This window comes from Equus asinus, chromosome 2 (genome assembly GCF_041296235.1).
Source record: "Equus asinus isolate D_3611 breed Donkey chromosome 2, EquAss-T2T_v2, whole genome shotgun sequence".
Taxonomy (NCBI): domain Eukaryota; kingdom Metazoa; phylum Chordata; class Mammalia; order Perissodactyla; family Equidae; genus Equus; species Equus asinus.
Genome location: NC_091791.1, coordinates 59,232,726 through 59,257,422, shown reverse-complemented (window position 1 = coordinate 59,257,422; position 24,697 = coordinate 59,232,726). Strand labels below are relative to the sequence as shown.

General features: G+C 53.7%; 2 protein-coding genes across 3 annotated transcripts in view; one reads left to right on the top strand and one right to left on the bottom strand.

The window, feature by feature from the left end:
* The window catches only part of PALD1 (phosphatase domain containing paladin 1), a 96,095-nt gene extending 92,467 nt beyond the window's left edge, over positions 1-3,628 (bottom strand). For both annotated transcript variants that reach the window (XM_070489469.1, XM_014840312.3), the window contains exon 1: positions 3,550-3,628. The gene's annotated coding sequence lies outside the window, so the exon portion shown is untranslated. The remainder of the gene's footprint in view (positions 1-3,549) is intronic.
* A 9,947-nt stretch (positions 3,629-13,575) lies between these two features.
* On the top strand, positions 13,576-21,206 carry NODAL (nodal growth differentiation factor). The gene is made up of 3 exons (XM_070489445.1): positions 13,576-13,802; positions 17,990-18,687; positions 20,311-21,206. Exons 1-3 carry the CDS (start codon positions 13,607-13,609, stop codon positions 20,461-20,463), a joined length of 1,047 nt encoding a protein of 348 aa, XP_070345546.1. The 5' UTR covers positions 13,576-13,606; the 3' UTR covers positions 20,464-21,206.
* Positions 21,207-24,697: the final 3,491 nt, after the last annotated feature.

Sequence of the window (24,697 nt, the reverse complement as noted above, 5' to 3'; positions counted from 1 at the left end):
AGAGCTCAGCCAGGGCCAGCACTGTCCCCGCCTACAGGCCTGGTCACCCGCTGCCATGGCAACCTGTCCTGCCAAGCTAAGGGCACTGAGTGCAGGAGGCACATCGCCAGGAAGGCGACAGGGCGCCTGCGGACTCCCCTGTTCTGGTGAGGGAGGGCCCGTGGCCTGCCCGAGCTGCAGCTGGGAGAGTTGTGTACCGTTCCTACACTTTTTCCTGTGTAAGTGTGCATGTGTGTGCCATGCACAAGCACGCATAGTTGTGCCCAGTGCAACGGTGGGCAGTCTCTCCTGCATCTGGGATTGGGGAGTTCCAGTAGGGGGTAAAAAATTGTCCAATAAAAAAGCGTCATTCACAGAGCATTTATAATATGCCAGGCACCATTCTAAATACTTTTCATATATGTCTTCATTCTAGTCTCACAATAATCCTATGAGGTACGTACTATGCCCACTCTACAGAGGAGGAAAATGAGGCACAGACTGGTTAAGTAACTTCCCCTAAGTCACAGATAGGAAGCAATAGAGCCAGGATTAGAACCCGGGTAGCTGGGCTCCAAAGACTTAAGGTCAAGCACTAGGAGCACAGCCTCGCCATGGCAGCATCATTTCGTTTTCCCGCTAGTCATTCAGTTAGTTTTCTGAGCTCTGCACAGGCACCAAGGAAAAAGACATGGGTTCCATCCAGCCTCTGGCTTCAAGTTGCTGCTAGCCCCCTGCTGGAGATGGTAAAAATAACCACGAGGCAGAGCCACAGTCTCCAAGAAGCAAGAGAAGTGCAGAGGGCCCTCTGGACAGGAAGGCAGAAGAGGACAGCCTGGCTTCAGCACCTGCCATTTGGATCTCCAACTGGGGGCTCCGGGATTGGGATGGGAGCTGTCCTGGAATTTGAGGACTGCTGTGGGTACCCAGCTCTGGAGGCGAAGCTCTGCCCTGGGAGGCCACCTGCTGGGCGGCTGGTGGCAGGGCAGCCTCGGCGGCCAGCCTCTCCTCTCCCTCACCACAGGTATTTCCTGGTGCCCACTGTATGCCCGGTGCCCACTGTATGCCGGGCACCGAGCTCAGTGCAGGGGATGCAGAGCAACACAGATGGTAAATCCAGCAGCCCTCATGGCAATTACAGGCTGGTGGAAGAGGCAGATGTGAACCAATAGTGCCAAGTAAAGACATAACCACAGCTAACATGAGTGCTCTGAAGGGACACTCCAGGGTGCTCTGAGGGAGTGCAGGGGGTCGTCTTTACGCAGGGTGGCTGGGGAAGGCCTCTCCAAGGAGCTCATGTTTAAGTGAAGACTTGAAGGCTGAAGAGGCGTTTGCCAGGCAGAGTGGGAGAAAGGGCATTCCAGGCAGAGGGGATGGCAAGGACAAAGGCCCCAAGGTGGGAACAAGCCCATCAAATTCCAGAAACTGAAAGAAGGCTGCTGCAGCTGGAGAGCAACGAGGCACTCGGGCCAGGGCTTCCGGAGCTTGTATTTGACCCGAATGCAAAGGGAAGAGCTGCAGTTCCATCTGCGGCAGCAGCTCCTGCGAGGAGCAGATTAGAGGGGCCAGGGCGGAGGCAGGGAGACCAGTGAGGAGGCCGTTGCAGTTGTCCAGGCGAGAGAGGATGGTGGCTGGGACCAGGGGATACAGAGGAGATAGAGAGGAGCAGACTCGGCAGGGCCAGGGCCGTATTGGATTGGATGTGGGGGGAGGAAGGGATCAGGACACCTGGCTGAGTAACTAGGTAGAGGGAGGGGCTTGAGTGAAGTGGGAACAGTGGGCAAGGAGCACAGCAAGGGCTCAGTCTCGCTCGGAGCAGGGAGCTCAAGATGCCCATGAGGGAGCCCAAGGGGGATGCACAGACAGACAGGTGGATTAGGGGTCCTGAGCTCAGAGGAGAGGTCTAGGGTAGAGAAAGGCAGGGAACCATCCCATCAGGCAAGACCCCCCCACCCTACCCCCACCCTCCCCTGCCAGAGGAAGCATGTAGTAGGGAGGGAAGGAAGCCATCAGAGCAGGGAGAGGGGTGGGGGGGGGGGGGTCGCTGGAGGAGTCCAAGAGGACTGAGCAGGAGGGAACAGGGAAGTGGGAAGGAAGTTTGGTGGCGCACAAGCCGAGGGGTAAGGGAGCCTTTCAGCCATGTCAAAGGCTGCTGCAAGGCCAAGCAGAGCCAGACCAATTTGGCAACACAAAGTGTCCCAAAGCGGACAGATTCCATGGGGGTGGAGGTGGGAGGCACTTTTGGGGGTGAAGAGGGACAGGGAGGCGGGGAATGTGGGGGCAGCCCCATCACAACGTGGCTGTGAGGAGGAGACGCAGCAGCTGGAGGGAGTTGCGGTGGCGGTGGTGAGCGCGATGGGAGGGGCGTCAGGGGAAGCATGAGGGACACGGGCGAGGCTGCGGGACCCAGCAGCTCTCCATAGCCCCGTGGGCTCTTCCACTTTCACCCTGATCTCTGCCATCACTCCTGGAATGACCACTCCTTCCTCTGATGAGGGAAACCGAGCCCCGGGGAGGGGCCCGGGTCACACGAGGGCTCTGCCGAAGCCGGCTCCTTCCACAGCAGGCAAAGGGCGGGGCGCGGGGGGAGGTGTGCCAAGCCACTTGGAGTCGTGGAAAGCCAAGAATCGCGCTGAGGTGACGTACACCCCTCGACCGGGTCTGCGTGCCCTTCCCTCCCAGCCAGGCCTGCAGTGCCCGGCCCAGTACTCCTGCCGCACCCCAGCCCCGGGGCAGCGTGGGGAGGACAGCAGACAGACCCGGGCTCCGGAGAGGTCACTTGTTAGGGGGCCTGAGCCTCATATTGTTGGGGGAGAGGACTTTTAAAGGAGAAGAGTACGAAAACACAAATACAAAATTCAGGCTGGGGACCTCGGAAGGGTCTGAAACTTTAGCTTCCTCTAGGTAATCCACCTGTTGGCTGCCTCCGCCTCAAGGAAGTGACATCACCTGTCAGTACGCACCCTGTAGAGCCGTGAGCGGTAAAGGAGATAACTGTGCAAAATGTTCTGACGGGTGTGTCTCCGGGTGGACTCGGAGGAACTGCGGCCGTGGCCGCGGTAGAGGGGCCCCTGGGGCCGGGGTCGGAACAGCGTCTCTGCTCCCCGAGCCCAGCGCAGCCTGGGCGTAGGAAGCACGGAGGAGCGCAAAAAGGCGGTGGAGGCGCGAGTGGCCGCTGCCCCTCCTGCCCCCCACCCCAGCGCCAGCCTGGCACCATCGGGGGCTCTGCACATGGCCCTGAGCTATAACTTCACCCTCGGGCCGCCACAGTTTACCAGGTGGCACGTGCCACCCCTCCCCGCCAGCGGCAGGAGAAAGGCTGTTGGACGGAGGCCCGGAGTGGGGAGGGGGACACAGCCAGCTGACCCCAGAGCCCTGAACACCAGGCCCCGGCGGGGACTCACCCAGAGTGCCCCTGTTCAGCGGGACTCGCGTCCGGGACCCGGGGACGGCGGCGCGACCCCCCGCGGGGCGGCGCCCGGTGGTGGGCTCAGCAGACAAGACAGCACCACCTGCCGCGCTGGGGACCCGCAACAACGCCCCCCGCCCGCCCGGCCCGGGGACACTCACCGCCACCTTCGGCCTCCGGTCCTCTCGCGCCGCAGCCTGCTCTGCGCGCTGGCAGAGTTGTCTCGGGTCTCCCTCCGCGCTTTCCCACGGGGCGGGAGCCTGGGCGTCGGCCAGGCGCGCTCACTGCCCGGGCCCCAGGCGTCTGCCATTCCGCAAGCCTCCGGGCGCCGCGCCAGGCGGGCCTGGGCACCACCCCACACAAATCCCTTTACTACCCTTCTCCCCAGTCAAGAAGGCAAAGCCAGAGGCAGGCACGCACGCTGAAGGGCATGACTTTTACTCCAAGTCCAGTGCTCCTCTCCTTTACCTCTGTCACCTCTGGATGAGAACCTTCCTGGGGAAAGCAAGCTCTATGATACAAGTACCTTTTCAGCCTTATTTATTAGCACCTATTGTACACGTGGCACTGAGTGCAGGCGGCCAGAGGAGACTTCGGCACCCTGGAAGCTCATAGTCTAAGAGGAGGTGGGTAATAGGGGAATGATGTAAGGGCCCTGAGAAAGGCGCAATTTGGGCTGGAGAAATCTAGGGTGGCTTCCTGGAGGAGGAGGAAGTCTTTGAAATAAGCAACATTTATTTTTAGATGACAGTGGAGAAGGATGCTTATTGGCATAGAAAGATGTTCAGTTTGCATGAAAGAAGCAGTTTACAGAAAAGTTTACACATTGTGATTCTTCTAAGTAAAAGATGTACGAGCACATAAATGCCTAAGGGGGAAAAATGGGGGACATACCCCAAAATATTAACGCAGTCACATCTGGATCACAGGATCAGTGGAGGAGTTTTTTCTCTTCCTCTATGTACTGTTACATACTATGCAAATTTTCTACAGAGAATGTAGGTTAATTTTGTACTCAGAAAAGTGCAATACACACAAATTAAGGGAGAAATTTTTGTAGCATTTTCTCAGCTGGTAGGGATGAGCAGAGGAGGAAGAAGCTGCCAGGCCCACATGTGCAGGACCTGAGTGTCAGAAAGCACTCTGCCCCGTGGTCTTGGATCTCCAGCAAGCCCAGGACAACCAAGTATGGGGACAGAGCTGGGAACCATCCCAGATGCGGAGACCAAGACTCAAGGAGGCCACCATGCGGCTTGGCCAAGGTCACCCACTGGTCAGGGTTGAGCTGAGAGGAGTTTTCCCAGCCCCCTCCCCCTCTACCCCCCTCCCCACACACCACAGTCTAACTGCTACTAATTGAAGCCAACCCCTCCTCCCCCCTCTGCCCTCAGGGAGTTTCCTTGGCTGGACTCCCCCACAGGGCCGGCCTCTCTCTGAATCTCAGTTACCATCCCTGCAGCCCTGCTGGGGCAGCTCAGCACCTGAGGCAGATACAGGCAGAAAAAGGGTCATTGATCTCAGATCTCACCAGTGGGGAAAGAACAGGTTCTGAGGGGCAGCCTGCAGTGGGGACAGAAAAGGGGAGCTGAGGGAGGGGGAAGGCAAGGGTTCTGGGAGCCAGGAGGGGGCTGGAAAGGAGGTTGGGCCAGGATGTCCCCTGGGAAGGAAGCCAGTGTGGCCAAGGCTGGAGATGGGGCGGGGAGAGGGGGGGGGGGGGGGCCGGCGGGTGTAGCCTCCCTCAGACTTCATAACCTGGTCCTCTGGCTCTGAGATGGCAGCCTCTGTCAGGGGAGCGATGGGGGCAGAAGATTAGTGGGACAATGATTGGGACATGAGGGACAGATGTGGGAGCCACGGGATGAGGGAATGGGGGCTCATCTCACATCATGGGGACATTGTGTCAGCATTGGATTGCCTGGTCCCTGTTCCCCAAAGATGTGAGCATGGTAAGTGGGCAGACAAGCACAGCACTACCTCATACCTGCTGCCCTCATGCCAGAGTGAAGCAAAGACCAGAACACCCTGGGGTCCCAGCTGTTTGTCCACTCTTGAATGACGGGATGGAGACTGAGGATTAGAGTCAAACAGACCTAGGCTCCAATTCCAGCTTGGCTGCTTAGTACCAGCTTGACCCGGGGCTGGTATTCAAGCGATCCAAGCCTCAGTGTGCTCATCAGTAAAATGGGAGTAATTCTACCAACGAAGACAAGGCAAAAGCAGCTCCCTGCAGCTGTGCACAAGGCACGTGTCCAAGGCACTCAGTGCTATGCCTGGCACACAACTGGTAACAGCTGGCTTCCAACCCGTTTTCTATCTGTGGAATGGATGCCCATTTGGCACAGCCCCCATCTCACCCTAATTCCCAGGTCTAGAGGTTCTGTTAGTAGCCATGGAATGAAAAGCTCTGAGGGTGGGTATTGGGTGAGAATGTATTCAAGCTGCTTCCATTGAATTATCCACTCCAGGAAGACACTTCCCACCCCACTGGGTCAGGGTTAATCACATTAGCCTCCCCCACTTCCCTACATAGCCAGCCAGGTATGTGCACCTCCCCTCCAGCTGCCTTTGAAGTCTGGGGCCCTTTGATGTGAGGGGGGGTGCACCAGCCTGGGATCCCATGGTCAGTGGCTAACAGGGCACAGGGCTTGGGGACTTTGGAGATGCAAGTCCCCCCACCCTGCCTGAGTTACCCCAAGTGTGGGCTTTGGAGCCAGAAGGCCTGTGCCCAAATTCTAGCCCTGCCATTAACTAACTGCCTGACCCTTGGCAAGTCACCTAGCCTCTCTGCGCCTCAGACACCTCATCTCTAGAAAGAAGCCAACAGAAGCACCTACCTCATGGGTTTGTGGGAAGCCAGAAAGAGAAAGAGAAAGAGATGATGCTGTTTCCCAGCTTACCTAGTAAGACTCACTGGAAGACAGGGGCTCCTATCCCGTGTCTCTAGACCTACAAGACTTCGGTGTCCCAAGGGTTTAGCGCACTTCTAAGCTTTAGTAGACGTATATTCTATCAAGTATACTTCTATTTCAGAAATACGAATGCTTCAAATTGACAAAGAACATCAACGTTTAATTATCTAAACCTCCTGTTTATTTAGTTTTACAAATTTTGAATAATAACTTTTATAATTTAAAAGTTTATTACACTTACATTCATTTTTACAGCTTTAGTAAGGTGTAATTGACACACAACAGTTGCAAATATTTAAAATTTACTTTCCGGTAAGCTTTGTCGTATGTGTCCAACCATCACTACATCAGGATAATGAACATATTTCTCACCCCTACAACCTTCCTTGTGCCCCTCTGTAATTCCTCCCTCGCCCCTCTCCCCAGACAACCTTGATCCACATTCTGCAACCGACGTGCTTGTCTGCAAACATTAGTTTGCATTTTCTAGAATTTTATATAAATTCAATCACACAGTAGATACTACCTTTCATCTGGCTTCTTGACCTCAGCACCATCATTTTGAGATTCGTCCTGTTGCATCCAGCACCAGTTCGTTCCTTTTTATTGTCGAGGAGTGCTCCAGCATCTAGGTACACTGCGACTTCTTTACCCGGTCACCCTCGATGGCATTGGGGTTGTTTTGAATGTTGAAAAATGAAATTTTAATTTTAATGTTTTTTGAAGATAGCCATGTTGACTGAAATAAAAAAATTAAAAATCTATTATTAAAAATTCACAAAACTAAATAATTAAACTATCAAAGGGTGGTTTTTGTAAGTTTCTATCATTTATACTTTTGAAGTTATTAAAGCTTAAAAAAGCACTGGAAAAAGCACACTATGACTTTTGGGACTCCCTTTAGTTTTACTAAGTGCCCCGGGGATTATTATGATCAAGCAGTTTGGGGAAACACCAAGCTACTGGCGCATATCAAGCCCTTGGCACCGTTGGTGCTGGCACACCATGAGCGCTCCCTAGCAGGCCTTACTCCCACAGAAAGCACTTCGTTCTGAGTGCAGATTCTTTTCCTCGCCCTCTACACACACGCGCGCACGGAGGCTTCTGGCAGCCCCAGGCTCAGCTGGGTCATCCAACTCCAGCTCAGCTTCGGCACCAATGCCTCTCAGTGGAGGGGAGACGGGGACGTGGGAGGCAGGAGGCAGGGGTGGCTGGCTGCGCTTTGGGAATCCCTGAGAAGCTTCCGGGGTGGGAGGAGAGCATCCTCCTGGTGGTCTCTCTGTTTGTTTCCCAGGCCAGGCCAAGCCTTCACCTCCTGACCCTGTGGGAACCACAAGTGAGGCCTCGGCTCCACCCAGGAGGGGCTGCAGGGAGTAGGAGACTCAGTTAGACAGCCCTGGCCCCTACCAGCTCCCTGAGGGTGCTCCCAGCCCTGTAGGTCACACAGCCCCTGCAAGGATCACGAGAGAGAATGGCGGTGAGAGGTGGCGTAAGTGATGCACAGAGAAGGCGCAATAACATGAATCGTGTTCATAAGGAGCCAGGAGCACTAAGAAGGCATTCTGCTGACATTAAGACATCGGCGTGCCAAGACAGGCGCATATATTGAGCATCTACTGTCTACCCCACCACATGCTCAGGAGAGTGAGGGGGAAGAACTTGAAACCAAAAGCAGCTAGTGACCTACAGGGGTTTACGTCCTTTTGGTAGCCACCGGATCAAGAAGTGCCTCCCTTAGCCTCGCCATCTTACCTCTGTGTCCCCCAGTCCGGGGGCTGGGTTAAATGTATTCATTCAACGAATATGTTCTGAGCGCTTGTATCAAGAGCTGTGCTGGGGGTTCTGTGGCTAACTGAACAGACAAGCAATCTGGTTTAGGCCAGTGCTGGGGGAGGGGAACAGACAAAATAAACCAACAGCACCAAACAAAACAAGCAGATTTCCGACCGTGAAAGTGCTGTGGAGGAAATGAAGGAACAGGGTGAGGTGACAGAGTGCAGGAGGTCAGTTTAGACAGGGTCAGAGGGAAGGGCCTCTCTGTGCAAGGGAGGCCACAAATGACTGTGCTGGGACGGGGTAGTATCCAGTCAGAATGACTGAGGGTCCATCACAGCTTCACCCCTGGCTAGGTCTTCCATCTCAGGCAAGCTGCCAAACGCCCCGAGCCTCAGTTTCCTTACCTGTAAAATGGGAGTAAATACCCAATGTCCTCCCTAGGGGTGAAAGGAGGGGTCAACCAGATGATGCAAGCACTTACTAAACAATAGGTTATTTCCATCTCATCAGCCTGGGCCAGGTACTCACAATCCATGGGTTAGTCCCTGTGGAGGAGGACACGGGGCAGCCCAACCCAAACACTCGTGAGCCTGCGTTTCCTAACTGATTCCAGTGTCTTTCTCTCATGCAGCACATGCAAGGGTCTCAAACTTGTTTGTCTTCAGGGACAGGCAAATGGGCATAAGAAGCTGCACCTTAGAGAAGAGACCTTGCCTGAAGGAAGCAGGTACCATTCAGCATTAGGGACCGTTTGCCATGTTGAAACGAGGGCCCAGACCTTTCCACTTCTCAAATGATGAAAAACCTACTTCATGCAAAATCTTAAGAATTTTCAGTGTTGGCAATTTAAATAAAAGCCTTTCAAAATACCGCTGGAGGCAGACAAAACCCTGCTATCAGCCGAGGCTGGCTGCAGGTGCGGGGTTTGCAACCTTGCCAGGCCCCTCGCCGAGCACTCTGAAGAATATCCAGCAAACTGCACGCCAGGCTTGCTGGCGGAAAACAACTAGGGGCTCAAGGACCTCAACCCGTCAACAAAAAGCAGCTGGGTCAGAGCCTGAATGGGGCAGGGAGGGCGCCTGAAGGTGGAGGGAGAGCACCTGAGGAAGGCTTGGAAGAGGAGACCCTTGAGCTGGAGTCTGTGGGGTGAACAGGAGCCGTCTGTGTGAAGGAAGAGGGGGCTGAACCGTCTGGGCAGAGGAGGAGCAGCTTTGAACTCTGGGGAAGGGTAGGCGTTTCCATGGGCCTGGAGTGCCCTTGGGGTGCCAGGGGATGGTGGGGGAGGGCCATGGTCTCCATCTCCAGATCACGGAGAGCCACGTGTGCTTAGCAGAGATGCCGACACAGCACAGCTCGGCCCTGGGTGTCGGCCTCCAAGCCCAGCAGTGGGGGTAACAGAAGGGGTGGGCGAGTGCCGAAGATGGAAGCCAGAAAGAAGCCTGTGCTTCGACCTGCCTCCATCATCACAGTCATTCGTTTAGGCTGACGAGGACAGCAAGCGACGGTCAGTTATGAATCAGGGGCTGGGCTTCGGAGAGGAACGAGCCGGGAGCCATCCCTGCTTCCAGGGAGCTCAAGGTCTGCTGGCGGCGATGGAAGAGGCTTAGACAACTGCTCTAGGATGCTTTACTTTGAAGAGGGCTTGGCCCACTTGCTGGGGAGCTAGTGACAGGGTTGCAGAGGAGGCGAGTTTTAGGCTGTGTCTTGATGGCTGAGTAGGAGTTTAGCAGGCAGATAAAGTGGCAACAGCGGGAGGGTGTGTGCAGGAGCACGTGCAGGGAGAGGTGTGCGGGGCACCTGCTTCACGAATACTGGATTCATTCAACCACTTGACACGTATTTAGTGAGTTCCTGTGTGCCAGGAGCTCTGCTGGGCACTGAGGGGACATGAAAAAGCAGACGCCCTCCACCCTACAAAACTTACACTATTTAATTCCTCCCTACCTCAGTGTCCCCATCTCTGAAATGCCTTACATGCCTCACAGAGCTTCAGCAAGGGCTGAACAGGATCACACAGGCTTCGATAGGCTGACATACATGGGAAGACAGCCAGTGTCACCCTGACATAGAAAATGCTCATTGAATATGTGCAGAACTCAACAGCCGTCCTGCCTTGGCTCCCCGAGAAGCCAGCACTTGGAGTTCACCTGCCTTAGACTCACCACATAAGCAGGTTTGTTCAACGAATGAATAAACAAACGACCAGATGCCTCATGCACTATGCGCTTTACTCACATTGACTACTTACAACATTTCTGTCAGGTAGATACTACCCTTTATCTCCATTTTTCAGCCCAGGAAGCAGAAGATTCAAGATGATAAGTGACGGTCTAATGTGCCCAAGTGGTGACAGAGAAGGATCCAGATTCTGCCTCCTGGCAGCCTGACCTCACTGAGCCTGGCACTTAACCACGCCGCATAACGTTGCTCATGTCGAAGGAGGGTCCGGAACAGCCTGACGGAAAGCATTCGACAACTTCAAGGGACTTTGCCCCCCACCCTCCAGCCAGCCGGGATGGCCCTCAAAGGTTATCTCCCAGGTCAGGTAATCTGTCGGTCAGTCTGTCTGGGGCAGGGGAAGTGAGAAGGTGTCACTCCCTTCCTGGGTAGAGGACACTTCTGGTCCTTCTTGCGGAAATGCATCCTGGATGAATGAATGTCCTGAAAAATGAGAAGGGTTGCTGTCAGCCTCTGTCTTGAGGAGGGGACAGAGACTCGAGTTCTTCCAGGGTGCCAGAGCTGGAGAAAGGTCAGTGATGGCCGGGCTTTGACAGAGTCGCTCTTGCTGGTCAGAGAGCACCTCCAGGCCCCCACACAGCTCTGGACCAATACACATCAGAAACGAGCTGTCTGCGCTCGCAGACCCTGGGAAAGCCCAGACTTTTATCTGAGAGTTTTTTAAGGTCTTTGTACAGGGCACATGTTCACCCTCTCATTGATAGGGAAGCAATAGGGCTAAAAGCATGGGTTTGGGTAACGAGCAGACCTGGCCTTTCACATACTGGCTGTTTCCAGTTGTAAATTTGCGGCCTTGAGCAAGTTACCTTCTTCCCTCTGAGCCTCTGTTCTCTAAGCCCTGAAGTACAGACGATGATAAAATCAATGCAATCATTAGCAGAGTGCCTATTGCTTTAGGTGCTCAATAAATGGTAGCTCTTGTTATTATCATTCATTTAACTGAAACATTTATCGAGCATCTACTATGTGACACATAGTGCGAGGGACACAGGATGGATAGAGCGGTACCCTCAATTTCAAGAAGCGTCTGGTCTGTATGGGAAGTAAATATATCATCTTCGTTGTTCCTTCTCCAATCTTGGTGGATAAGACTGCTTGTGCCAAATGTCCCTGTTTAAACTGGGACCACCTGGATTCCAGGACACGTGGGGACTGCGGAGACCTGGGTTTTGCGGGGGCTGACTCCTATACCTCTGTCTAGCTGTCTGTACCTCCCGTGTTGCCATTCTTCGTGTTCTTCATTCACGTGCTCCCGTGTCCTCATCAGGGGCTCCCACAGCACTGACGGCGATCTCTCACTGTGTGAAGGTGCCTGTGCCTCTGCGGGGGCTCTGATGCAGAGGGCCGGGGCTGACAATCCCGAGCCAGCGAGCCCCAGACTGGGGAAGTCAGACAAGAACCACGGTGCACCCATAATAATACCTATATGCATAAGGCTTTACAAATACACCAGGTTTTAGAGCTTGCAAACCATTTTAGCATTCGTTTAATTTACTCCGTATGGAAGGAGGTATTTCCAGTCATGTCTTACAGATGAGGAAGCTGAACGCAGAGAGTTGGGTGCCAATCTGTAACCCAGCCCACCCAGGTTTTCAAAGTTGTCTGGGAAGACTCACAGGGGTGCGTGTTAAACACACAGATTACCTAACCCTCTCTCCAAATTCTAACTCTGAAAGGTCTGGATTGGGACTCGGGAATCAACAGTTTAACAAACAGCCCAGGTGATACTTACCTTCGGGCCAGTCCGGACACATGCCATTCATTGATTTATTTACTTAAGATTCTTTGGGGCCCAACCAAGACATGCACTGTGAGGAGAGCACGATGAACAAAACAGTCCCCAACTTTAAGGAACGAACAGTTGGCAGGGTGAGCAGGCTGTCTAGGTCCCGTGGCCGGTGTGGGTCTGCAACCCGGGTCTCTCCTAGAAGAGGTCCCTTCCTGCTGGGTGGGATGGCTTCCCCCGACACCGGTTCGGAGCTCCTGGCTGAGCCGGCTGGGCCTCCTTCCATTGTCTAACACCTGCTCATGGCTGGGGTTCTTTGGAGCTGGCAGCATCCTGTGAAAGGAGCCGAGACGTGCCTGGCACAGAGTAAGTGTTGCAGTAAATGCCAGCCAGCTGCTAATGTGCTTGTCAGGGCTTGGAAAGGGCAGAGGGGTGGGGGAGAAAGAGCCCTCCTGAGCTGAGGAAGACAGCTGCGGCCAGACAACGGACTGGGATTTACATTTCTTTAAAGGTAATTCCAGCTCTGACCTGATTCTGCACCTGGAAGGGAGGCCAGGCCAGGAGCACTGTTGTGCAGATGAGGAAAGCAGAGCCCGGAGAGAGGGAAGTGGGAGGTCCTGAGCGGAAACCCGAGTCTCCTGGAGTAACTGCCCGGCGGGCAGGGACTGCAGGACATGGACAGCACTGGCAACACTTTTCCTGAAATCACCGGGGTGCTGTGCACCTGTGAAGACAAGAGCCTGACGACACACAAGTGTCCCCTTCGTGAGGGCCAGGGTCACCCGGGGAGCTACACCCCAGGCTCTAGCTTCTGCTGAATACTTCGCTTTTCCGATGGAGAAGTCCGTCTTTCATCCTGGTCAGGTCACGGGGACCCTCTGTCTTCCCTGGGAGAGCACTTCCATATTTGAAGCAGGGTCCGTGTGGCTTCATCTAGAGCTCACCTTTGTTCCAGCAACTCCTGGTACCCAGTAGTTTCCCAGAGGCCAGCCCTCCAGACGGGCCTTGCCAGATAAGGCCAGGGGTGCTCCCAGAGGCCTTCTGGACAGTGTCCTGGAAGGCTGCACAGATCTGGCGGGCTGAAGCACCCTAAGCCAGTGTAGGGCTGCAGCCTGCTTCAGAGTCCCCAGGGTCCATGCCATTCCCTACCTGCTCCTTGTTGAGCCTGCTCCATCTGCAGCCTGAGGACAGGAAAGGGCAGGGGTGCCAGGTGAAGCAGAGTAAGGAAGACACGATTCTGACCTGGGAATTAGTTTGCCAGCGACAAGCCTACTACGTCTCAGAAACAAGGCCTTTAGTATCTAGAGTAGCAGGGTGTCAGGATGCCCCGACCGAGCAAAGTAGGCGGTCCCTGGCCCTAACGGCTCCTCCACCTCTGGGGTCTCCTCCCTACCAGGCTCAAGGCACGCCTGTCCTTAGTAGGGGCTCCCTCTGGGGTCTACCCCCCTCCCCGGGGTGGGGTGTATACGATCTTAAAGCTTTCCCCTCGGAGGAAGGGCAGGGGCGGGGCGGCTGCGAAGGCCCAGGATATAAGAGGCGGAGGCGCCGCTCCCCGGCCCGCCGCCCACCATGCACGCCTGCCGCCTGCCGTTCCTCCTGCTGCACGCCGGGTGGGCCCTGCTCCAGGCGGGCGCCGCGACGGTGGCTCCCGTGCCCCTTCGTACGCGTGGGGAGCCCTCGTCGCCGTCCCCTCTCGCGTATATGCTGAGCCTCTACCGCGACCCGCTGCCCCGGGCAGACATCATCCGCAGCCTGCAGGCGCAAGGTGGGCTGCCCCGCCCGGCCCCGCCGAGCCGCCCGAAGCGCCTCGGGCCGCGTCCTGCCCATGGACTCTGGAAGGATCCCGAGCGGGCCGGGGGCTGGGGCTGCCGCGGTCGGGGGCGTAGCGACGCGCTCGGAGGGCGCGTCCAGGGTCTGGGTCTGGGGGGTCTCGACGTCTGCATTGGCTCGGGGCGCGGGGCTGGTGGATGGCGGGGATTCTGGCGTCCGGGCTGTGTCCTGGACGGAGCCCTCTGCGTTCCGCGTTCTGGTTTAGAATGGCTAGGTCGCGGTACTGTATGGTGGGTGGGAGCCCGATCGCGCCATGTAGCCCTGAGATCTTGTTAAATTACGTAACCTCCGGGCGCCTCGGTTTCCGCATCTGTAGAATGGGGAAATAGTACATCCCTTACAAGTCTGTGGCGAGGGCTAGATGACAAGGCACAGAAGACGCTTACCCAAAACCAGGCATAGTAACAATAAGTGGTCGCTATTATTGCTACGATTATTTTGTCTTGTCGAATTTTTTTCATTTTTCATTTTGCGAGTGAGGGTGAATGGGTCCCCGGGTCTGGAGTTCGGAGTGTCTCAGGCTGAGAGCGAGCTTCGAAACCTGGTATCAAGCATGTCCTATCAGGGATTAGGGTTCAGAGATCTGAGATTAGAGATGGGGCGCCCCGACATCAAGAACTGAGGCAGGGTTGGGTCCTTGAGCCCGGGTGTCGGTGTCCCGGGTGACTCCGGATTCGGAGCCTAGATTTGGCGGCGGGTGGGGGGGACCATGGTGACCTAAGAGTATTGCCCACGAGGAGGGGGCAGCTCGTTCTGGATGCCGGGCGCGCGGACAGGTGGGTGTTGAGCAGAGGGAGCCCTTCCCGTGGGGTCTCTTTCCCGCAGGTTCCCTTCCCCCCACGCAATCCACATCCTGGCGCCTGGGGGGGTGGTGTGGCGGGATGGGGGGCACAGAGCCCTGAACCTCCGCTCCTCCCTCTGCCTGCCGGGGGCCAGACGGCCTCCCTGGGGCTGGGTCCCAATCCACATCTGATGATTTGATCTGACTGGCCACCCGCCGGCCCCTTGTGGTCTGGGGGTAGGGGCTCGTAGCTCCCTGGCCTGCCACGACTGGGGTCAGACGCTGATGACCCTCTCCGGAAGGGTCATCTGGGGACCAGCCAGACACACCCGAGGGGCGGGGCACTTTGAAAATTATTGGAGCGCTAGGCGTGTCTGCCAGAAAGCCGCAGGGGGGTGGGACTGGGCAAAGGGGGGATGCACTTTTCCAGTTCACTCCCTCCTCCGGGAGAGTTCTCGAAGGTTTGTGGTGACTCGATCACCTGGGAGTCTGGAAAACTGGGTGCTGGGCCCTCAAACCCTGCTTCCCAATCCCTTGTGTGTCCCTGGCCTTTCAGTTGATTCCTCTAGTTTTCTCTTTTGTTAGGGGACAGGCTGGCTTTCTGCCTCATCTGTATGTGTGTGTGTGGTAAAATATGCAAAACAAAATTTACCATTTTAACCATTTTTAAGTGCACAGTGGCATTAAGTACATTCACATTGTTGTGAATTGGTGTGTTTTTTAAAAACAGCCAGAACAGCCTGCCTCGGGGAGGCTGATGGAGAAGTGATGTCCCAAGCCGGCTCCTCTCCCTCTTGGGTTTCTTTGTCAGCCGCACCGGCCCAGCGGCAGTGGGTGTTGGAGTCTAACCAAACTGGGTTTGCGTCTTCGGCTGTCACTGCTTAACCACCTTCACTCTGGACCTTCGGTTGGTTTCCTCCTCTGCAACGTAGTGCTAACGGTGGCGGACAGTTAAGGTGACAGTGCTTGTAAAACACTTGGGTGGAGAAGCAGTTAGTGGGAATTCCCTTTATAATTTATAATACTGTAGAGTGGGCACTTGGTGTCACACGCACACCCTCCGTTTCTTTGGAGTCCGTCACCTTACTTGGCCCCGGCACCGTGTGTAAGGAGGGAATCCAAGGGCAGGAGCCCAACCACTTCCTTCTTTAGAATTGGAGGTGGCTCAGGAGTTCCCTGGGGCCTATGTGGCCAAGTCTGCATTCAGTGCATGGATGGGTTTCAGGGTGTCCATGGACCCCTTCCTCATGCCCAACCCCAAGTCGCATTTATTGTGTAAGTACAAGGGGCAGCTTTTTCTGGGGAGAGCATTCTTAGCTTTCCTCAGGCATCATTGACCCCCAACAGATTAGACGTCCCATTCTGAGAGGAGCTGGAGCCAACTCGAAGAGAAGCTATCAGCACTGTGTCCCAGGGAGCCCTCGGCTGGGGGTGGGGTGTGGAGTCCCAGACTCTTCCAGCAGGAACGAGTAATGTCCTCCTTGCCTCTCCGTGCACACTGCCCGTCCTGGTAACAGATGGCTTCGTTCCCCTGTCCAGGTCTCTCACTGCCAGGACACCTTCCTTTCTAACTTTGGGCCTGGGCAGTAATAAGGAGGGGTTGATGACGGCCAGCGTTGATTGCTCTTTGGCTGTTGTGCTCGGCAAAGTTTACATGCATTATCTCAGCAAATCACAACACCTCTGTGAGGTGGATACTGTCACCATCTCCCTTTTACAAAGGGAAACTGAGGCCCAGAGAAGGCCTCAGAGAGTACCCTGCCCATTGTTAAATGGCAAGTGGCAGGATTTGGACCATCACAGGAGGCACCAGGGCCGCTGCTCTTAACCAATGGATGCCTTCCTCTGAAAGGCCATTTGTGGAACTTGAGATAATACCTTTGTATCTCCTGGTGCAGCTGGCCAGGCGTTGCCGCATGTCCCACCTAATACCCTGGCGACCAGGTGGTGCTGCAATGGGCACTGGCTATGTCAGCCTCCTCCCCACACCTCTGGGGAAGAGTCGCTAGTCAGGGGCCGGTTATTGCCCCCTGCGGGTGCTAATGAGGAGGGAAGTGGAAATTAAGTGAAAAAGAACAGCTAGAGATGGGCTGGGAGAAGCTGCCCGGGGGCTGGAGCTGGGAATTGCCCCCTTCCAGTGCAGGCTCGACTTGCAGAGAAATTCACTCTCTGACCAAAGATGCCCTATGAGACGTTAAAGAAATAAACTGTTGTGTGTCTGCCCAGAGCAGCCCTAAATCTGAGATCATTTCTCCCTCTGGCGTCTGTTCATGAAAGGGCTACTGCTTTTATTTCTAGTGAATCCCTAACTTTTATTTAGCAATAAACCTTCAAAACTCTTTATTTCCCTGGGTCCTCATGATTGTGCAGAGATGGGTAGGGCATTACTATTCCCATTGCAACTAGGTTTGAAAAAAAGTTAAAGATCACTTTTAGGTGCCCTGAAAATCCACAAATACGTCCTATTCCCAGACACCAGACCAAATCAGTACAGGACTCAAATAAACGGGATGTGCTTCCTCCATATTCCTCTCCTGCAGTTTGGGTTTGGTTGTCTTGGGTGGGTGGAATAGGCCTGGGGGGCGTGTGTGAATGACTTGGGGCGGGAGAGGTGGGTGCCCTGCAGGCAGGTAGGAGAGACCTCTGGGTGGGAAAGTGCAAAAGTCAGTGCAAAGTCAAGTTTAGAATGCCCATAGAAGCCTAATTGTAAGCTTGCCAAAAACTCCTGAAGTTTCTGCCTTCATCTTTAGGAACTGGTGGGGAGAAGGTGGCCAGTCTTTGGCTTCTGTTGCCTGTTCCTCCCTGAGAACCACGAGCTTTTCCACGGTATGCACACAACTTCCTTGTGCCTGTGGGCCAGGTCTTTCCAACGAGCATGCAGAGCCTGGGAAGGCGCTTGGCTCCAGGGTCGCGGGTGAATTTAGGTCCGAAAGCTCAGGGCTTGGCCTTAGACTGCGAGTGTGAGGGGAGAGAGGACGGGGGAGGTGAACCCATCTAATTTTTACCCATTGTTCTCTGGCTGCGGAGCGTATTGAGGGAGGACGGCAGATCCGTGGGTTGGAGTTTGGGCTTTGCAGCTGGACAATCCACGTTTATTCTTGGCTCTGTCTGCCACCTTCCAATGACACCTTGGGCAGGTGACTTAACGTCTGTGAGCCTCAATTTTCTTCATCTCTAAAATGGACTCAATAACGGCCGCAACTCATAGGGTTGAGTGAGGATTAAGAGAGAGGATTTATATACGGTAAGGGCTCAAGCAGGAGCTATGGTTGTTGTTACCTGCTGTGAGGCTGCAGGAGGCCCCCACTCACCCTGCTTCCTTCCTGGTTTTTCCCACCCAGATGTGGAGGTGGATGGGCAGAACTGGACCTTTGCTTTTGACTTCTCCTTCCTGAGCCAAGAAGAGGATCTGGTGTCGGCTGAGCTCCGGCTGCAGCTGTCCAGCCCTGCGGACCTTCCCCTTGACGTCCCGCTCTCCATTGAGATTTTCCACCAGCCGAAGCTGGATGCGGATCAGGACCCAGCCTACTGCCTGGAACGTCTTCGGATGGACCTGTTCACTGTCACCCAGTCCCAGGTGACCTTTTCCTCAGGCAGCATGGTCCTGGAGGTGACCAGGCCACTCTCCAAGTGGCTGAAGCACCCTGGGGAGCTGGAGGAGCAGATGTCCACTTTGGCTGGAGAGTGTTGGCAGCAGCCTCCCACACCGCCTGTCGCTGACGTGCTCCTCATGCTTTACTCCAACCTGTCCCCAGAGCAGAGGCGGCTGGGCAGCTCTACCTTGCTCTGGGAAGCTGAGAGCTCCTGGCGGGCCCAGGAGGGACAGCTCTCCCGGGAGAGGGACAGGAGGCACCGTCGACATCACTTGCCAGACAGAAGCCAACTGTGTCGGAAGGTCAAGTTCCAGGTGGACTTCAACGTGATTGGATGGGGCTCCTGGATCATCTACCCCAAGCAGTACAATGCCTATCGCTGTGAGGGCGAGTGTCCTAACCCCGTGGGGGAGGAGTTCCATCCGACCAACCACGCCTACATCCAGGTGCGACCCCAAGGCCTAGGGGAGGGGAGACAGTAAGCTGATGGGGAGAAGTGGCCATACTGCCAGATCAGGGCAACAGGTCTCCAGCTTTGCTATTGAGTTACTGTGTTCATTCGTGCAGTTGTTGAAGCACCTACAGTGTGCCAGGTCCTGTGCTAGGTCCTAAGGATATAGAGATGACCAATGACAGCATCCTCAGAGAGCCCACGTGGAGTCATGCCCCATTGGGCAGCCTTGAACACGTTGCTTTCCTAGGACTTTTTCCTTATCGTTCATAAAGTCAGGAGTGGAGGGTGTAGACCAGTGGGTCTCAGCTCCTCCACAGCCCTGACATTCTAGGAAAGGAAGTTCAGAATCTGGAGTTTGGGGATAGACAGGCCTGGGTTTGATTCTTACTTATTAGCTGTGCAATATTGATCAAGTTGCTTACTCTCTGGGCCTCAGTTTTCCTACCTGTAAAATGGGGATAGCAATGCATATTTCATAGGGATGTTGAAGGGTTAAATGAGATGATATGCATACCACGTGTATAGTAGTTGGCAGATAACAGGCGTGTTTGATGTTGTATTATCATTACTAGAAGTCTGTGATTAACTGATAAAATGGGGGCCACGTTTATAGGGCCGTGGTTGAGATAATATTGTTCCAGCTACTGTACTTTTGCTGCCTAAAACAGGAGTTAGACACCCATTTGGCAGGAGTAAATAAGGCCAGAGGCTGCCACCAGGTGCCACTGTCAACCTAAATTCTAGAAGGTGGTGGAGGGAGAGGAATGGAAGGAGAATGAGATGGAGAAAGCAGAGAATAGAGCCTAATATGGTGGCCCTGCCCTGCTCTCAAAGGTCATATGCAACCAAAGTGTTTTTACGTCACTCCATGAAGCGTAGACTCAGAACTCTTGGACCCGTAGTACATCCTCCATGCTAAGCCTCAGGCGGGCTTGAGGCTCTGGGGAGCAGATGGGCTGAGCTCATGCAGTGGAGGCACTGGTGGGGGCCAGCACCCTGGAGAACCTGTCCTGGGCAAAGGCCCTCCTGAGCCTCTCCCAGGCCCCTTTGCTCCACCAACCTACATGCAGCACGATCAGAGGGAACCACAGACCCAGACAGTCCCGGGCGCCAACTCTGACACTTTGATCTGAAAAGACATCACTGGACCCCAGGGACAGGGCCCAGTTCCGGAAAGCCCAGGAGTTGTTACCTTTTCTCCCATTGACTCTGTTTGCCCTTCTCTGGGCAACAAAGCTAATCCCACAGGAATTTCCGCATGACTCTCTTCTGCTTCATATTTCTGGAACTAAACCAGGAGTTTCTTGGAATATTTTTTAAACTGGTATTCACTCTAGACCAGAACAATAGAACATGTAAGTTAGCTACTGCTCTACCCACATATAGCTTTTAGAAATCTTCTATTTAAAGGCTGTTTTAAAAAAAGATAAAGTTATTTTAGGTGTGAGGGTTGATGATGTATTGGCATACTGATTCCTTTATGAAAATACTCTCTTCTATTTTTGTACCCAGAAACTGCTTTTAACGCTCTGTAACTTTTTCACCCTTTACCCTGAAATGACACTCTTCTGACTTGACTATTGGCGTGTGAATTGACCCCTCTCCTCCCTTTCAGAGCCTGCTGAAACGGTACCAGCCCCACCGGGTCCCTTCCACCTGCTGTGCCCCAGTCAAGACCAAGCCACTGAGCATGCTGTACGTGGACAACGGCAGAGTCCTTCTAGACCACCACAGAGACATGATCGTGGAAGAATGTGGGTGCCTTTGAGATCCTGGAGGGGTGTTGGATTTGCCTGTGCCCTGGAAGGTTGGGAAGCTCCTGGAAGACACATAACCATCTGATCCAATGAGGGCAAACCAAGAGGGGAAAGTTGCTCTGTCCACCAGACCTGAGGGCTGCCCACTGTGTTCATGAAAGCTCCGTGGAGCCCAGCCGCCGTCAGGAGAGGGAGGAGGAAGCCTGGGATGTGGGCTTGCTGGGTCTTCTCTTTACAGGACAGACAGAGGCAGTAAAAGCACTAGTATGAGAGTTCTGTATGTGACTTTTTTTAACCTGTGAACCCCCGGAAATTGTATGCAAAAGTTGGGGCATATGTACATTTATTTTTGAGGTGGGACAAGGTTGTTTATAACTTTTATGTATTCTCAAAAGCAGTCTTTGACACACCCCCCCCCCAAAAGATTAAGTATGACTGTGTTGAGTTAAAAACAGTTGGCTCTCGTTGCCTCAGGCTGGGCTGGGGAGCCCCCGCATCTTTCTGGCTGGCCAGGAGCAATCTGTTGGCCTTGTCCAGAGGCTCCCTGGAGTGGATCTCTGCTAATGAGTTGCACAAACAATAAAGCCATTGTATGGTCCTTCTAGGCCAGCTGGTGCCTTTGAAGGGAGGCAGAAATTCGTCCAAGAGAACTGGCCACATTGGACTACAGAGCTGGAGCTCTCGAACATCCCCGAGCCAGTCTGCTTGAGCAGACACAATCCGAGTCTATTAAAGTTGGCGACAGTTCATCTCCATCTCTCAGTGCGTACTATTAATGGGGCCCCTGAGCTTCCTATCCAGTGGAGGCCCTGCCCTGGGTGGCAGGAGACCTGGGTTATGGTTGCAGCTCAGCCACTGAGGAGCTGTGTGACCTCAGATGAAAAATTCACTGCTCAGCCTTGTCCTGTGAAATGAAAGCAGGTGGATCCCAGTGCATTCCTGTTAAACGGCCATTGGTAGGCTCAGAAGAGGCGTGAGCTTTAAGCCAGACTGTCCTCTGGGCCTTATGCCCATCTCCCTCTAAAGCTTCTGAAGCCTGCTGAGCCTTACCTTTATCAGCTCTTTGGTTGCTTAGGGTCCTAAGACTGGCTTAATTTCAGATTCCACATAGCAGCACAGCAAAAGGAACCCAAGTTTTCTTGTAGGAATCTCTACCACCAAACACCTGAGCACAAGTCTTCGCCTTCTGGATGAAAACACCCAGGCAGCGATTCTGCTTTTCTCTTATCAGCTAACCTTGTTGAGCATTGCCAAAACAGAGGCTGTATTTTTTTTTTGTTTGGCTGGGGGGTGGGGGGGTGGGGGGGCGCGTTTTATTTTGAATGTGAGTCCACAGTAAATCTACCCCTGCTTTTCCAAGAAGCCCGTCGACTTGTGCTCCAGCCTTAGGAAAGGGATTCCCATCATATGGGAACCCTTGCTGGGTTTACAAGTGACTCAGCTGCAGCCTTGGTTGAGTCAAGGTAGTAATCCTGGCCCAGCCTCTGCCAGGGCCTGGGCTTAAGAAACCTTAATGCCTTGATGCAGCAACAAAGTTGATCCAGCTGCTCACTTCCCAGAGTGCAACTAGACCTGCTGGAACCACAATGCAGAAGGACAATAGGATTCTGCATCTGACTCGGTGAATTCTAACAATGGGGCTGGGGAGCCCTTGTAAAGTCAGCTTTTGTCCCATCCTCTTTCCTAAATGAGACCCCAGAGAGGCCTCGTGGCCTGGCCACACAGCCAGGAGTGGCAGGGCCAAGAGCTGAGCTCTGGTCTCTGGAGCCCCAGCGGCACTGCCTTAAGAGCATCGAGAGGTTCTTGCTCCCCTAGCTAGGGGTCAAGACCTTAGCCTTTGGAACCAGACATTTGAATCCCAATTCCACTATCAAAGTAAAGCTCTTGGGAGTGAAAATCCCATCCCAGGGCTTTAGAGCATCTTTACTGAGTAGGTGCCCAACAGGTCTTCTGTGGCTGGGGCCAGGAAAGAGAAAGGTCAAGCTATTTGTGGCTGCAGCGTGTGGGAGTGTTTACAGCTTGCAGCTCTACTGCCTCAGAGAACAAACCTCACTGACGACAAGGCATTGCCTCCTATCAAGCAGAACAGGCAGGAAACTGCACTTTACTGACCCTGCTAAAAGCTCAGTGTTTGCTGTTAGCAGCAGGGGCATTCTGCTGCCTGGCCAGAGGTATTTGGGGCCAAGCAACACAGCTCTACTCTGGACCACATGCTGGTGAAGGCTTTCTAAGTCAGAGGAAATACTGCCTCTGAGAACTGAGTCCTGCCCTAACCTGGAGCTTCCACAGAAGAGGCAGAGGTATTTTAACTTGCTCTCAAGGCAAAGGTAACTTCTACTGTTCCTACAGCAGTGCTAAGTCAGTAGCTGAGTGGGAAAAACTGATGCATTACTCTCCCTGGCTGGGGAAGTGGGTGGGCCCGGCAGTAGGTAGCAGTGGAGAAAAGGAAAGACAAGTAAGAGAAGCAGAAACAGAGCATACACCAGAGGCGGGCAGTGGCTGTGACTCTGGCACAGCACCACAGTTGGGGTTTAGCTCCATCTTGTCAAGTCCTCCATTTTATTAGCAGTAAAACCCTTATCCCTGTATCCTACGTTGCCTTTGAAGTTAATATCCCACTTGCCTTTGGACAGAATAAAGGATAAATTAAAGTGCCTTCAAAATTATTTGACCCCCATTTTTCCTTAAAGAGATTCTTTAGTCCTCCTAGAGGCCCCACAACCAGGTGGTGGTTGCAAGTCAGCAGGCCAGCTCCACTCCCAAACTTGCAGTCTGGGGAAAACTGTTCCCAGCCGACCACCCTCGGTCACGCCAACTGAGCCGTGCCTGAGGCCTCTGTTGAACTCAGTGTGCCAGGCACTGGGCTGAGTGCTTCCTGTGATCTTACCTGAGCTTCACACAACCCCCTGGGAAAGACTTCTTATCTTAAGCCTGTTTCAGAGAAGGAAAACGAGGCTTAGAGATGGAGATTCCTGTTGGAGGAAATGCTACTGGAATTCGAGCCTGTCTTACTCCTGAGCCTCTGCCCTACACACATACATTGTTCTGACGGGAAAACAGCGCAAGTCGTTTTATTCTGTGCACCTGTTTACATCTAAAACATGAAAGGACAGAATTCTTGTTCCCAATACTAATATATGAGCCTCATTGGATTAATAATAGCAAGGAATCTGATGCTTATGCAGAGCAGCCTAGTTTATTTTAAGATCTCAAATACGATGGATTTCTCACAAGTGCTCCTGAGGGGCAGAGGCAGCCGTCTTCAGGAAAAGCTGCTGTTTGGGCTCCCTAGAGGCTGGTACCTAGAGAAGGGCCTTCTTGGGTGCATCCAGCCCCAGTAGGTACACGTTCACCTCCAAGCTCCTGAGGGAAGGGACGCATCACCTCCTCGCATATACAGGCCAGATGGACCAAGTTAATGCTCCGAAAGTGGTGACAAGAAGTGACACACAAAGTGGCCAACTGCCTTTGCCCATCACCCTCAGCAGCCAAGATTCCCAAAATGTGAAATCAACAGCATTTCACCTGAAATTTTAAAAAATTAAACACCAAGTTGATACTCAAGATCTTTATTGATTTAACTGTAACAGCAACCATTGGTGAGAATTTAATTTTTTCCCTAATTTCCAAACATCAACTGGTTTGGAAGGACAGTTACAGAAAAAACTGATCACGGAATCACACAGGACTGCGTCAGGACTACATGGTGCCCTCTGCTATCCAGCCACGACAGTGAAATGGACGGGAGGGGGAGGGGACACCACATCAAGGGAGATGAAGGAGTGACCCAGGAAAGCACTGGCAGGCTCCACTTTTCCATTCAGAATGGATGGAACTGCACCACTGGTGGCACCGACAGGAAAGGGCATGCTTTTATCTATAAAATATTTTAAAGATGCTTAAAATGGGCACCTGAATACGTGAGTGTCCTCTGGGCTCTCCAAGACACCTTCTTCAAGGTCTACCCCTGGGCAGCGAGGTCTCTTCACCCAGGCGGGAAGAGCGGGCTCCATGTTCAGGTGCAGGAAAGGCACTGGCTCACAGTACTCAGTGACGTGGACAGACACCAGGGGCAGGTGGCCCACCTGCACGACTCACCCCTTCTCTCTAGTGTCTTCCCCACTCTCCTAGTTTCAAGTAAAAATTACCCTTGGCTTGGGTTTGAGTTTTTTTTTTTTTTTAAAGATTAAGATGGAGAAGAAGGGGAGCAAGAATGGATATTCTGTGCTAGATTCATGGAATTCT

What these genes read in the sequence shown, in the direction of transcription:
- NODAL (XM_070489445.1), top strand. Translation starts at nt 13,607, where the DNA reads ATGCACGCCTGCCGCCTGCCGTTCCTCCTGCTGCACGCCGGGTGGGCC. An exon ending in CCGCAGCCTGCAGGCGCAAG is followed by an intron (nt 13,803 to 17,989) that starts GTGGGCTGCCCC and finishes TTTCCCACCCAG; the next exon opens with ATGTGGAGGTGGATGGGCAG. An exon ending in CCAACCACGCCTACATCCAG is followed by an intron (nt 18,688 to 20,310) that starts GTGCGACCCCAA and finishes CCTCCCTTTCAG; the next exon opens with AGCCTGCTGAAACGGTACCA.